A 15,868-nucleotide genomic window follows, 5' to 3' on the forward strand; every position below is an offset into this window, starting at 1 on the left:
AGCTGATAGCTGAGCAAATTGCACTTGCTGAGATTTGTAGTGTTTCCCTCCCAGAAGGAGTCTTACCTGCTAGATGGAAAACAGCAGTCATAAAACCTTTGCACAGAAAGCCAACTGTAGAGACCCATGTTTTTTCTAACTACAGACCTATTTCCCTCCTTCTACTACCAGCTAAGATCCTGGGAAAGCTGGTTAAAAGTCAAGTCATTAATCATTTGAAATCCCGTTCCTTACTGGACCCCACAGTCCGGTTTTAGAGCCCACTTTAGTACTGAGATAGCATTAGTGGTTGATAAGCTCAGAGAGCTCACGGATCGGGGAGGGACAGGTCACCCTAGTTCTACAGGATCTCTCTGCAGCATTTGACACCATCTCCCACTCCACTCTCTTGGATAGACTGCTGGAAGCTGGGATAACTAGGAAGGTACATAAATGGTTTTCCTACTTTTTAGGAAAATCGAACTCAATATGTATCTTGTCCTTCTCTTAAGCCATCCTTATACTCCATTAGATGTGGAGCTCTTCACTCAGCCGTCCCTATTCAATATTTCTATGACTCCCTTAGCTGACATTGTTAAAGGATTTGGGATGAGTTTAATGTCCTCTGCAGATGATACCCAAATTGTGGAATCCATGGCACGAAATGAGGAGACAGTCCAAAAACCTTTTGTAGCAGATATGAATGAGTTGGCATACTGGATGCAGAGGAACTGCTTAAAACTTACAGATTTAACAGAGGTACTACTTTTTGGCAAACAGTCAACTGCAAGTTTCCCAGGCTTCGTGGCCCGAATAGTTTGGGAGTGCTTCATTACAGGTAACATGCGCAGGAAACTTGGGGATTTTCTGACAACCAATTATCTTTCATAACCCATATGAAAAAGGTTTTCTCAGTATGCTTCGTTATCTGAAACTTTTCTCTTACTGCCAGTCAGCACAAGAAGACAGATGTTCAAGCTCTCATTGGCTCGAGACTAGACTACGGAAATGCATTTTACATCAGAATGCTGTGCTACTTGACTCAAAGGCTTCAGTTAGTTCAGAACATTGCCGCCAGACTCATTCAAGGCATACCTAAGTGTATGTCAATCTCTACTCACTTGGAAAAACTTCACTGGTTCCTGGTGAAGAAAATAGTCTGTTTCAATGTTTGTGCCCTGCCCGCAAAGCCCATTACAGCACTAGACCTTCCTACCTTACCCATAAAATGCAGAAATATGTTCCTGGAAGACACTTCCACTCAGCAAATGAAAGTCTAGCTGTAATAAATAAAATCAATTATGCCAGACCAGGTGGGGGAGCCTTTTTTTACACTGCAACTACTCTTTGGACCGAACTGCTGTGCAAACGTAGACATGCATGCAATCACCTATCTTTTGGAAAGCAGCTGAAATCCTGGCTCTTTTACAAAAGAGTCCGCCCTAATTTCAGGTGTATGGCTGTGTTCTTCTTAGGTTCTTCTAGTGCCAGGACACCCTTGGGTAGCTGTGCAATCTAGAAATCCCCAAATCAGTTGATCACTTGACACAAGGGTATTAGCATACTTTACATATTACAGGATGATGTCTATGGGCCCGATTCACAGAACTAACTTGCGACAAAATCCTAAACTTACTACCATTTTGGTATTCACAGAAGGCACTTACTCATTTTGGTATTCACAGAAGGCACTTACTCATTGATGAGTAACTTACTCATTGATGAGTAAGTGCACTTACTCATTTTAGTATTCACACAAGGCACTTACTCATTGATGAGTAACTTACTCATTGATGCGAAAGTGCACTTACTCATTTTGGTATTCACAGAAGGCACTTACTCTTTGATGAGTAACTTACTCATTGATGAGTAAGTGCACTTACTCATTCTGGTATTCACAGAAGGCACTTACTCATTGATGAGTAACTTACTCATTGATGAGTAAGTGCACTTACTCATTCTGGTATTTACAGAAGGCACTTACTCATTGATGAGTAACTTACTCATTGATGAGTAAGTGCACTTACTCATTTTGGTATTCACAGAAGGCACTTACTCATTGATGAGTAACTTACTCATTGATGAGCAACTTACTCATTGATGAGTAAGTGCCTTCTGTGAATACCAAAATGAGTAAGTGACTTCTGTGAATGCCAAAATGGTAGTAAGTTTAGGATTTTGTCGTAAGTTAGTTCTGTGAATCGGGCCCACAAATCACATAAAACAAAATAAAATTCCTTTACCGGGACTGAATTTGATACAGAAACATTATAAAATAGCTCAGTAAAATGAGAGGCAGAATCCGTGGTATTAGAGGTTCGGAATGGGCTTTATTCCAATAATCGATTATAATCGGATGCTTCAAGTTCCATCACCCCGGAGGTTCAGGAAGTGAAGTACATACATTATTGACATGAAATGGCTTTTATAGAACATACATTACAATGAAGCGAATACAGTAGGCGTAACAATTGATAAGGAAAATGACAATTTGTCTGCGTAACCAGAAATGGGTGTAATAAAGAGTAAAAAGGAACATAATTGGTTATGATGTCATACATAGGTGGATCTATAAGATAATACTTGGCCTAGATGCGCGCGCAGCAGCATGACGTGTAATTGACGTGTAACTAGGGGGTGAAGGGGACTTGACATTTAGCTCTACATGTGGAGACAAAAAGTCTGGGGGGTCAAGTCAACCTAATCCCAAATCATATCTAACATCCTATGTTTAAAGAACTATGTTATCCACAAAAGAAGGACTCTCGGACAGAATCTATTCTATACTGACTGTGCGTGCATGTACAAGCGTCTAAGTGTCTACACTAAATGCGAGGGGGTAGGAATATTCCATGGTAACAAGGCTATGAATTACTTGCATGAGGACAGAGAAGCCGGCCTTTTGCTCGGTAACTGGAAGAATGTTTACTTAAGCTACTAGGCAGGAATGCATCGGCTGAGGGGGAAGCAGATAATTCGAAGGTGAAATACAGTTCTTGGCAGAGAATAGGCTGATGTCAGGCTTCGTGAGCCGCGCAGAGAATGAGACAAAGTTCATGGTCACAGATGCAGGCTCAGACTGGAGCTTTCAGAGGCAGAAAGCGAGAAGAGTTTTGATGACAGAATCAGGGCCTACTTGCCTGGACTGTAAAATGGCATAAGTGAACCATATAAAGCCGGTGGCCTTTCATACTTAGGAATGGAATATCCGGCCTATTCATGGCGGATCTGACAGAGGACATGTTGACGGTGGACGCACATGTATTTGCGTCTTCATAACTGGAACTGGAGAGAACATACATGTACTTGTAATATGCACATAGAACCGTTGGGGTCCAAGATAGGGGACATAACTGACCAGAAAAATCCATATTTCCACATTCCCTCCTTGTCCCCTACATGCCCTTCAAGAGATATCAATCTTCATTAATCCATTGATCTGTTCATATAGCATCATTTGTTCTTCTTTCTTCTTCCGTGACGAATGAAATCTTGGTGGTGGAATACACGATGTGGCACACAGACCACAGATCGCTGGTCCACATTGTAGACATAGACAGCAACTGAATAGTATGAGAAGGCCAATACCTAGGAAGGATAAAACTCTCCATCCCCAGGCTGATATCACATTCCAAAACCAACTGGACCAAGTCCAAGTGCCTGGGTTCTGGTGTATCTGGCTTACAATCTTATGAAGGCGAGTGATGGCTTTATATACAGATGGCGAATTTTCTGGTATGAATACGCAGCAGCTTGATCCGATGACCCTACAAGCTCCGCCCCTATCAGCCAGGATGACGTCAAGGACAAGACGATTTTGAAGCACAACAATCCGCATAGCAGACTGCTCTTCTGTTAAATTGCCTAAGGCGGAAATAGTCTCATTCACTACTGCTTCAAGGGTTCTAGTTAATCTACGTATCAGCTTACTATTAGTAACGGTACCTATGTAGGGAAAGATGCCTTTATTAAAATCTACATACTTGTCCCATGCCGTCTCAGTGTAATCGACAATGGGGAGATCTCTCCGCTCCCTGTTGTGTACTAAATGAATATTTCTGTAATAATCAGGAGGAGCTAGGAAAACAGGTGGCAAAAGGAATGCAATGTAGCAGGTACCATCCCAATCTAGAGGTAAACGCATATATGCAGTCTGACCACATACAAAGTAGGAATGGCGAGAAGCTCTAAATGAAGATTTGCCTTGATCACTGAATTCTACTGTAGTGGTGCATTTACTATGGCCCATATGTATGGAACCAACTTTTCTTACACATAATTCACCCTTCGCTGGGAATACTGACATGGTGGGCAAGACTAGTTCAATTTCGGATACGACATTTAGAATCATGAGATTAGGTGTAAAATTACCTAATCCATATACTTCATTTTCTAGATCAGTTCCTGTTCTTTTGGGGCGACCCTCCTTGTCAGGGTAGCAGACCTTGAGTAAAACTAAGTTCAGGTTTCCCCATACCCAATGATCTTGGTAAACTGCTGTGTCTGAGTCTATGGAATTGATTAAACTAAACCATGCTCCACAGGAGCCATTGTGTGTAAATGGGTGTGGAAAGAATGGCAGGACTCCTTCATAATTCTGATAGGGAGGGAGCCGACCACACACCCAACAATTAGTAGCATTACTAGTCTGATGGGAATGATGTAACATACTAATGAAAGTGTTATTGCGCAGCGCAAGTCTATAAGATAATTCATGTGGAGGTAAGTCACTAAAAGAATGTTCAGCAGCAACATTATAAACATGTCTAGAAATAGGGTAATATATGTGCAACAACATGCTTGTAATAATTATTAAAAGACTCAATAAAAACAAAATTAATAATGTCATTATGCAGTGGCTACGCAGTGATTTACAATACGCCTGTCGTTTCAACATTTTCCGGGTATTTTCTCTACTCAGGTCCAAGGGATACATGTCAGAGACAATTCAACCGCTTCACCTTGGAGAGGACTTAAACAATCAAATTGCTCGACTTGTTGGGCCTAAGCTTTAGTTTGTAAAGTTCAGTTTCAGTTTTTTCAACCAAAGGAAGTTTTGAATCAGTCTGTGAGGGAGTGCAGGGCACAATGTCTATATCCGAGGATAGTCCATGAAATTTCTTGATATGACTTGAATGAATCCAGCCCTTGCGGCCCTCGATCTTCACGGCTGTCCTTGTGGTCAGCAGGACCAACTTGGGTGCTTTCCACCTGGGCTCCAGCTGAGTCTTTCGGTCGAAATTCCTCACAAAGACGAGATCCCCCGGAACTACGTCATGGGGTTTCACCTCAGTGTTGTCAGGAAAGGCTGCAGCTACCTGTGAACGACAAGATTGTAGTGCAGACATCAAGGAAGCCAAGTAATCTGTCAGCATATTACAGTCAACATCAGTTATTTTTCGTGGTATAGGCGTCCCCCACATATTTGGTGGTCTACCGAAGATCACCTCATACGGGGATAGCCCTGTTCGTGAATGTGCTACCATTCTCATGTAAAAGAGTGCAACGGGTAACGCTACTACCCAGTCGACACCTTTTTCTCTGCATATTTTGGACATTCTGATTTTCAGTATCTGGTTATGTCTTTCTACGAGACCTGCTGCTTCGGGGTGTCGAACACAGTGGAATTTCCACTGATAACCTAACAGAAGTGAAACATGTTTCATTAATTCGGATGAGAACGGCTGGCCGTTATCTGAGTGAACAACACGTGGTAAACCGTATCGTGGGAAGAATTCTCGAACCAACTGTTTGGCAGTAGTCGGGGCAGTGTAATCTGAAACCGGGTAAGCCTCTGTCCAACGGGACAGAGCGCAGACAACTACGAGAACATATTTGAATCCTCGACATCGTTCCATCTGGATGTAATCCATCTGTAGGACTTCAAAAGGGTGATTAGGAGGATGAAATCCACCCTGTTCTACGGGAACACTTTTTCCTGGGTTGAACTGACAACAGATCATACAGGTACGGACCTTTTGTTTGGCTGCTGCTCGTAAATGTTTATTAAACCAAATGTGTTGAATGCTGTCTAGCATAGCTTTTTCTCCTAGATGTGCCGGACTATGTATAGTGTTAATTATAACTTGGACCATTGAATCAGGAAGGAACCATACAGACTTTTCCTTCATCATCCATCCTTGGTCTGTTTGGATCCCTCCTAATTCAGTCCATTTCTTTATTTCGTCTGGTGTAGCATGTGTCTGTATGTCAATCACGTCAAGAGTAGGATCTTTAACTGTCATACAATGTGTCGGTATCGGGACTATTGTCTTTGTCATGTCGGGGGTTTGAGTTTGAGCCGTCTGTTTAGCCGTTCTGTCGGCTAGATCATTGCCTTGGGAAATGATATCAGTAACTTTCGTATGAGCTTTACATTTCATAATTGATATTGCAGTAGGTAGATGTATTGCATCTAATAAGGCATGAATGAGGGGTCCGTGCTGAATGTGGGCACCGTGGGAAGTTAAATAACCTCTCTCTCGCCACAGCACGCCGAAGTCATGTACAACTCCGAATGCATAACGTGAATCAGTGTATATGTTGACTTTTTTATTCGTGGCTTGAATACAGGCTTGTGTCAGAGCGATGAGCTCTGCGGCTTGAGCTGACAAAGTATTTATACGATTAGTTTCAATGACTTCAGTATCTGTTGTGACTGCATAAGCGGCCACTAATTCTCCTGTACTTGTTCTCATACATGAACCATCTACATACAACGTCAGGTCTGGATCGGACAATGGAACATCGGTCAAGTCTTGTCTGGGTTTTGTCGTTACAGTAATAACTTCAATACAGTCATGGGCTAGTGGGTCTGTTCCGGTTACTGGCAAAAGTGTGGCAGGATTCAATGTGTTACAGCGTCTGATTTCTATGTGTGGCTGAAACAATGTAAGTTCGTATCCTGTAAGTCGCGCTATAGTCAAGTGTTGTGTTTGTGTTCTATTTACAAGAACCTCTACTGCGTGTGGTACTTGAACTGTCAATGGATGTCCTAACACTATGGCATCGCTTTGTCTGATTGCTAAAGCTGTCGCTGCCACTGATTTCAGGCATGCAGGCAAAGCCTGAGCTACGGGATCTAATGTACTAGAAAAATAAGCACATGGTTTGTGTGCTCCTGCTTGTTCCTGTGTGAGTACTGACAAGGCAGTACCTTCGCGTTCTGTAACAAAGAGTGTAAACTGTTTTCTGTAACATGGTGTTGCTAAAACAGGTGCTTGACATAAAGCTTTCTTTAGGCTTTCAAAAGCTTGTGTATTTTCTTGAGTCCAAGGGAGAACAGTCGATGTGGCTGCCTCCTGTGTGGTTAACTGAATGAGTGGTTTTGCTAGAAATGCATACTGAGGGATCCACTGCCTGCAATATGAAGTGAGGCCTATGAAAGCCCGCACCTCCTTTTGTGTCTTGGGTATTGGCATATTAGCAATTAGCTGGATGCGATCTGGTGTAAGCTGCCTTCCCTCCTTGGACAGCGAGTGTCCAAGATAAACAACTCGCTGGACACAGAATTGCAGCTTAGAAGGGGACACCTTGTGCCCCTTTTCGGCTAGAAATTGTAAAACTGTCAGTGATGCTTTTTCACATTCCGGTTCGCTTCTTGCGGTGATCAGCAGATCATCGACGTATTGAAGCAGTGCAGTGTTAACTGGCATGTGGATACTGTCAAGTTCTCGTTTCAGTGCTTGGCTATAGATGCTGGGGCTTTCTGTAAATCCTTGAGGTGCGCGTGAGAATTTAAAGCTACGTCCATTTAAACTAAATCCGAACAAATATTGGCTTTCCGGATCTATTGGGACGCTGAAAAAGGCATTCTTGAGATCAATTACAGTAAAGAATGTTGCTTCGGAATCAATAGCTGTCAGTAATGACGAGATATCTGGGACCACAGGAAATTGTGGCACAATGCACTTGTTTAATTCGCGCAGATCAATAACCAATCGATATACTGGCGGGGCCTTCGGATCTGTTCGTTTAAGAATCGGTATTATCGGTGAATTACATATATTGGAGTCTGTTTCCACAACTACTCCTTGGGCAATGAGCTCGTCAATGATTTGTAGTAAAGCCACTACAGCATCTGGTGGTAACTTGTATTGTCGCATTCGTGGTAGCACCACTCCTGCCTTTAATGTGACTCGATATGGTGTAATATTCATGCAACCAACATCAGTAGGGCCTTGTGCCCATAGATGTGTAGGTAAAATCTGCAGTCGGGGATCCATGTCTCTAGACACATAGTGACCTTTAAAATCACGCAAAAACAATCTTACACCTTCCGGAGAACAACATATTATGGCTCCTAGAGCTTTCAGGGTTTTAATTCCTAACAAATTTTCTGGACATGATTTAGTAAGCAATAAATCTGTAGTTCGGGTCAGAGGTCCTATCGTAAGTGGCAGTCGTTGTGACACTTCATTAACAATAGGTTTTCCTGAAAAACCAAGGGAAATATTCTGAGAGCCTGAGAGGGGTGCCCCTGGAACTTCACTACGTTTTATAGTTGTTCGACTTGCCCCTGTATCGAGTAAAAACTTCCTATCTTGGCCTAATAATTCACTATGTACATAAGGTCCTTCTTGATCTACAGGAATCTCGATAAGGGGTAAGTCAACTTCCCTCTCTAGGCTAGTTCATGCGTAACGCTGGTACTCAGGATATTCATACTGTGCGGTCTGATACATTTGTCGTGTTGTTGTCTGTGTGGCAGCAGCAGGCAACGGTGGTGCAGCTGGCACAAACTGTATTGGCTGTTGTGCGGCTGGCATGGCCTGGGCATGCTGCATAGCTCCTTGTTCATTCTGATCTTGTCTGAGTGGCCGTGATCTTTCTTGTGTTTTACCTATGGCGATATTATGTTTTAAAACTGGACAATCGTGTACGTAATGACCTGGCTTTTTACAATAATTGCATGTCCCTTTTACAGGTCCTGCTGAATCGGAATGTGTCATACCCTTTTTATGTCCTTCCGCTGGAACTGTCTGGGAAACTAGCATTTTCATTTTCGTGTCTTTCATGCGTCTGTGTTCATGTTCTTGTTCCTCTCTAATTCTATTGTGATGGTACTGTAGCATTTGTAACATTTGTGATGGAGTGTTACCTTGCCAGGTACTCTCGAATTTTAATACTCTATTCTTTACTGGGGGCAGGGCATTTTCCACTAACTTTGTTACAAACAGATGTGGGTATGATTCGCTACTTGCTTTTATGCCACTATTTATACCCGTCTCCTTCCCTTCCTCCCTTCCCCCTTTCTTCCGCCCCATTTATTTGATAATTAGCTGTTTGTTCATTCCTTCCCCCTTCTTCCTTCCTCCTTTTCCTCTCCTTCCCTCCTAACCACTTTCCTCCCCCCCCCCCCCTTCCCTTTCCCTTGCCCCCCCCCACACGCCTACCCCTGATGTACTATCTCATAACCAGCCTGTCAATGGCCCATGACTTCATTGTAACGAATGTATTGTATTTTTTGTATACTATATATATTGTTACTGGCCCTAGCGGGCTTGCTTTGTGTCCGTTGAATTGACCAAAATGTTTTCATTTTTTAATTACTATTCCCTCACTCTGCTTTCTTTCACTCGAGCGACACACGCGCCTTTGCGGGTCATCATCCTCGGTTGCCATGACTCCCTCTCCGATCCCTCCGCTTCACTCCCCTTTAGTACCCCCCAGCCTACCGCACGCCAGCACGCATCCGCGCGCCGCTTGCCTCCGTCTTCTTCCCGTTGATTGGTGGACGCTCCTCGTGACCCGGAAACACTGACCTCTTATAACTCACGTCAGTGCTCTTCCGTCCTCAATCTCTGCTTGATTCGTACCGGCACAGTCTTCCCATACGGACCCCTTCTCGGTGATTCACTCGCCTCTGCTAATTGTAAGTACATTCTGCTCGTATCCTTTTCTCCCCTGAATGCGTCCATCAGCCCCGTCTCTTAACCTCCTCCTTTCTTTCCAGCTTCTTTATCGATTGATCTCCGTCCCCCTCCTGACGTAAGTGGCTCTCCTTTTTCCCCTCTTTCCCTCTGTTCTCTCCCCCTTGCCTTTTCCTCACCCCCTGTCCCTTATCCCCTTCCAGCCTGTAATTCCAGGGACCCTCCCAACCTTACGTGGTCCAGCGCTGCCGTTTCATTCGGCTCGTCCTTTTCGAACCAAGTAAGTGGTTTACCGCGACCATCTCTTTCCCTGTTTTCCCCCCCCCCCCCCATCCACGTTCTACCTGTTCCTTTCCTCACACCCCCCCCCCCCTTTTTTCTCCTCCGTCCAGTTTGGACTCCCCCGGACCCGTCTTACTCCTCCTTGCCGATTCTCCGTGCTCGGCCCTTCCACACGAGTAAGTTTCTTTTCTTTTCCTTGCTTTACCCCTTTTCTTTCACTGTGGCACTCCCTTGCATCCCTGTTACCATCCACCTGCGTGATTTCTCTTCCGCACTATCCGATAGTTTTTCTACCACATAGATCACCATTTCTTGGCCCCAGTCCCCATTCACTCTACCTTTGCCCACCCGGGCACACCTCACCTGACTCGCGCGCCGATGTGATACCCGTTCTCGCGCTCACGTTTCGTCCGATCACTGCTCCTTGGCCCACGACCATACATTAAACGCTTACCCACGGCCTCCACACGTCGCCGTGTTCACCACCATCCGCACAACTGTCTCCTTTTTCTTCATTTTGGTCCAGTGTTTGAGAATTGTTTTTCTTTACCCTAGCACTGTTCAAAATATGTGTAACCAGTCCTGATGATGGCCCTGATTGTCACGGGCCGAAACGCCGTCGACTTCAACAGCGTTACTGTTGGCGCATTTACAAACATGGGCATTTGCCTTATTGTCCTTTGAATTCCCATACATTTATTGTGTAAATGCCCTAATTTTGGCGTATTCAAAATACCATTGTTCTCTTGGTGCGCCGTTTCACCGCTGTATATACCACTTTATGTGTCACTTGCGCCGTCACAAACTGCACGAGCACTTGTGCACAGTATCTTTTCGGTTACACTTTCACTAAGTGTCACACAGTGCTTTTTTAACCTTTATGATATGTACATATGACGCAATATGTTCATCATGTATTGAAAATACAACTCTTTCCTACTTACTTGGTCTCCTGTTGTCCTCTGTGTATGGATTCACTCCTCTGATACTGTAATATACAGCTCACCTTTAATTACTTGTCCTTCCATTGAATTCCACGTTGAGACATTGTTGTTTGATATTACGTACTGCCCCAGTCTCACTGTGGTTTATGGGCTACCTCCTGTGGTCTGTTACTGCCTACTATTTATACCAAAACATTTTTCAAATCGGGCATAGTAATCACTAGTGTCTTCATCTTGCTTCTGCTTACAGGCTGAAATCGTTCCCCAATCTTCCTTTTTCGTAGTTAATAAACGTGGCAGTACCTGTACTAGTAAACCTGGTAATGCTTTAGTTTTATCCCCAAGTCCTGCTCCTGCAGTTCGGGCCTTTTCTTCCGCTTCTAACACTGACCATTCTATCTTTTGGTCGCCTACCTCCCACTCTTTTTCCTTGAGTTTTTCATAAATGCCAGCAGGCATCAATACCTTTAATATTGTCATAATGTCGGGATAGGTATACTCTCCCATGAGTAACATGTCTTTAATTTCTCGGTGAAAACCCGCTGGATCTTTGTCATGACTGGGTACCACTTTCTTCATTTGTAACAATTCTATTTTTGATATGGGCGTATATACAAATACGCGCCTAAACTCGTTGTCCTCGCCTTTTATTGGGTGCACTTCTCGTAAGGGATTCTGTCTATCCATGTGATACGTGGTTCTTTCCTTGACGGGCAATGAAACATGCTCTGAGCATACAAAAAGAATATACTGCTTTCTTGATTCTAGAATTTCTTTAATTAATTTAGTACCTGGACCTCTCCATTTATTCATAAGCAATTCAGTCAGTATGTCAGGTAAGGGGCCAGGGTCCGAATGCTGACTCCGATATAGTATAATGAGTTGTTGAATCATATAAATCCCAGCTAACCTCTGTTCATCTGGGGTGAGATTCAAAAATGTGCGTACTACTGTATCATCATTATATTTTCCGGGACTGTCCACCCAATGGACAGCTGCCCTGGCCAAATCTTGTTCGTCCATAGAATCGAGAAAATGATAACCCCTTCGTTCTCGGAGTAGTTTGTCGGCGGTTTGGAACGAATGCTCGTTTGACCTTATATTCATTATAGGTATTTGGAAATTCCTGTTATTACCTGGACATATCGGACGTATTGAGTCAGTATGACATCTAGTCTGATTCCTTTTACAAGATCTTCCTCTACCTACATAGGCTATGGTGTCCGACTGTCCTGCGGGCAGTCCTGACCCTTCTTCCTCGCTTTGTTCGAACTCGTCTGCCTCTAATCTTTCTTCGTGTAGGCGTTCTATTTCTTTACGGATCTTTCGGCACATGGCTATTATACAATTTTGCTTATCGTGTCTCCCTTCTGATATATTCTGGCTCCATCTGGTAAGAATTTGCATTGCTTCCGGGTCTACCCCCGGTCGGTCTACATTTCTGATCACACAGTTTATGAGGAAACGTAACAATTCCCCCTGTATCTCTACTTTCTGGTATTCCATAGCTCTGTAAATACATTCTGGATCTCGCCCTGTTTGGACAAAATGATATATTTCGTCTAGATGCGCAGTCATTCCTGGTAACTTCGCTAAATACACTGCGGCTCGTCTGATACGCAATGAGGCCAGGGTCATTTCGTCCTCTATACCGGGCACCGGGTCATATCTACAATCTACGAGAAGCTCTTTAAGTGCACGGGCACTTACGAATTTGGGTGTACGTGAATGCGCTGACTCTTGAAAAGTAAGTTTATTTATTCTGGGTGGCGTAGAAAAGATATTGGTAGCACCTCCCGTGGCCCCATCTGGGGCGTCGGGTGTGAAAGGATTCGTTGAACGTGACACAGCAACTATAGGTGTGGACACGGCTATAGAAGTAGCTGTAGGAGCGGATGCAGAAACAGATGTGCTTGCCGGAACTTGTGACTCGATTTGTTGCTGTAGGGATACGGGCACTGGATCTTGGCGTTGAACCTCCCTGGTATGCGGTCTATGTGGGGCGGAATTAGCATACTCGGGAGCTGCGTCATCTAAATATGAGGAAAGAAAAACATCTTCTGCGGTTCTAGGATGCCCCTTAGGATGTACCTTTATTGGGAACAATGGGGGTGGCAAGTCTTTCGGTATTTCTGGAGTAGCCTTAGGTAATCCTTCGGCCAGAAGGGGATACATACCATTCATAAGGGCATTTCTCTGTCTGTCTACTTGTTCTGATTTCACTCGGATACCTTCCTCAATTAATAGATTTCCTTGAACTTTATTTGAACTTTCTTTATTCCTTTCTTCCTGTCTACGTGCTTTTTCTGTACGTCTATGAGATTCTTTACGCCATAACTCAACGGCGTCTTTCTGTGACTGTCTGACTTTCCTTTTCCATAACTCTTCCTCGACTTTCATGATGCACTCTGCATCCCAGGTCCCCGCTGTGGGCCACCTCTGACTTTCTGGTAATCCCTTGGTATAGTCTACCCATAAATCAAGAAATAATATAGCGTCTAAGCCATGTTTGTGATACATAAAGTGCCCTGGAGTGTCCCTAGGAGGAATAGGGACGGCTTCTTCGAGAACCCCTTTTCTAGTCGTGATCTGTCTTAATTTCGAAAAGAGCGGCATATTGAGAACTGACCTTATACTTGATTTTGACCAACTGACCTGATACTTGAATTTGGACAGACTTAATACAATAAACACGATAATGAACAGTCATTCATACCACAATATGCAGGACGTTTTAACACATTAAACATTAAACATTAAACCTTTAACTGAAACAACAATGATGATCGTCTGCATAACTAATCACCAAGCTTAATTCTTGACAATAACTGGATACTTCGGAATACTTGATATACTGCTAAACAGTACAGATACACTGCTAAAACAGTGCAGACCGGATTTGTGTACCCAAACCCGTCTTGACCGGCACAACCTATGTGCACGTCAGAAATGCCTCCCCAGCAATGGTACTCACCGGGTAGCTTCGGAAACGGAAGGCCTCAGTAACTTGAACTTGAACCGGACTGGACTCGACTCGACTCGTCGGAAACTGGGCTTGACTTCGAACTGGTGGGTCTCTGTGTACCTCGGATCTTGCTCTCTCAGCTAGGCTCTGGTCGGGATACTTCGCACTTCTCACCGCCTCGTCTGGGTGTTGATCGCAGTCTCAGTCGCCCCCGCTTGACCGGAGGGAGATACAGGAAATCCTGCTGGTACGCGTTATTGTCCGTCCAGCTGTGGCAGGAGACCGGGCCTGCAACTCACCGCCGGCGCGTGAGATGAGAAAGTGTCCCTGTTCGGGCGCCATCATGTGGTAAATAAAATTCCTTTACCGGGACTGAATTTGATACAGAAACATTATAAAATAGCTCAGTAAAATGAGAGGCAGAATCCGTGGTATTAGAGGTTCGGAATGGGCTTTATTCCAATAATCGATTATAATCGGATGCTTCAAGTTCCATCACCCCGGAGGTTCAGGAAGTGAAGTACATACATTATTGACATGAAATGGCTTTTATAGAACATACATTACAATGAAGCGAATACAGTAGGCGTAACAATTGATAAGGAAAATGACAATTTGTCTGCGTAACCAGAAATGGGTGTAATAAAGAGTAAAAAGGAACATAATTGGTTATGATGTCATACATAGGTGGATCTATAAGATAATACTTGGCCTAGATGCGCGCGCAGCAGCATGACGTGTAATTGACGTGTAACTAGGGGGTGAAGGGGACTTGACATTTAGCTCTACATGTGGAGACAAAAAGTCTGGGGGGTCAAGTCAACCTAATCCCAAATCATATCTAACATCCTATGTTTAAAGAACTATGTTATCCACAAAAGAAGGACTCTCGGACAGAATCTATTCTATACTGACTGTGCGTGCATGTACAAGCGTCTAAGTGTCTACACTAAATGCGAGGGGGTAGGAATATTCCATGGTAACAAGGCTATGAATTACTTGCATGAGGACAGAGAAGCCGGCCTTTTGCTCGGTAACTGGAAGAATGTTTACTTAAGCTACTAGGCAGGAATGCATCGGCTGAGGGGGAAGCAGATAATTCGAAGGTGAAATACAGTTCTTGGCAGAGAATAGGCTGATGTCAGGCTTCGTGAGCCGCGCAGAGAATGAGACAAAGTTCATGGTCACAGATGCAGGCTCAGACTGGAGCTTTCAGAGGCAGAAAGCGAGAAGAGTTTTGATGACAGAATCAGGGCCTACTTGCCTGGACTGTAAAATGGCATAAGTGAACCATATAAAGCCGGTGGCCTTTCATACTTAGGAATGGAATATCCGGCCTATTCATGGCGGATCTGACAGAGGACATGTTGTCGGTGGACGCACATGTATTTGCGTCTTCATAACTGGAACTGGAGAGAACATACATGTACTTGTAATATGCACATAGAACCGTTGGGGTCCAAGATAGGGGACATAACTGACCAGAAAAATCCATATTTCCACAGTAAGTTTAGGATTTTGTCGTAAGTTAGTTCTGTGAATCGGGCCCACAAATCACATAAAACAACTTGAAGTAAACCATCATAAATAAAAATTCTAATTCTCTTGGTTAAAACAAATCTTTAGAGAAAAAGGGACTGCAATTGGTGGCAAGAGTAAAGGAGAGGTGAGCTGAGAGGCTCAAGGTAAGTCATGCTGAATTGAAAAAGGAGGAAAAAAGGGGGTCTCAGAGACCAATTAGGGGGTAGGATTTTCAGCTTAGAGATGAAAAGTGAGAAAAGGAGCATGAGACAAAGAAGAGAACAGCGCTATTCTGAAATAAGTTG

The 15,868-nt window shown here is 43.8% G+C and overlaps 1 protein-coding gene across 1 annotated transcript in view; it reads left to right on the forward strand.

Annotated features, from left to right (window-relative positions):
• The first annotated feature begins 468 nt into the window (after positions 1-468).
• LOC146855832 (transmembrane protease serine 11D-like) overlaps positions 469-15,868 on the forward strand; it is a 370,733-nt gene continuing 355,333 nt past the window's right edge. The window contains exon 1 of the mRNA XM_085651179.1: positions 469-817. Coding sequence (XP_085507305.1) covers positions 469-817 — 349 coding nt within the window. The remainder of the gene's footprint in view (positions 818-15,868) is intronic.

This window comes from Triturus cristatus, chromosome 4_1 (assembly GCF_964204655.1).
Source record: "Triturus cristatus chromosome 4_1, aTriCri1.1, whole genome shotgun sequence".
NCBI lineage: Eukaryota > Metazoa > Chordata > Amphibia > Caudata > Salamandridae > Triturus > Triturus cristatus.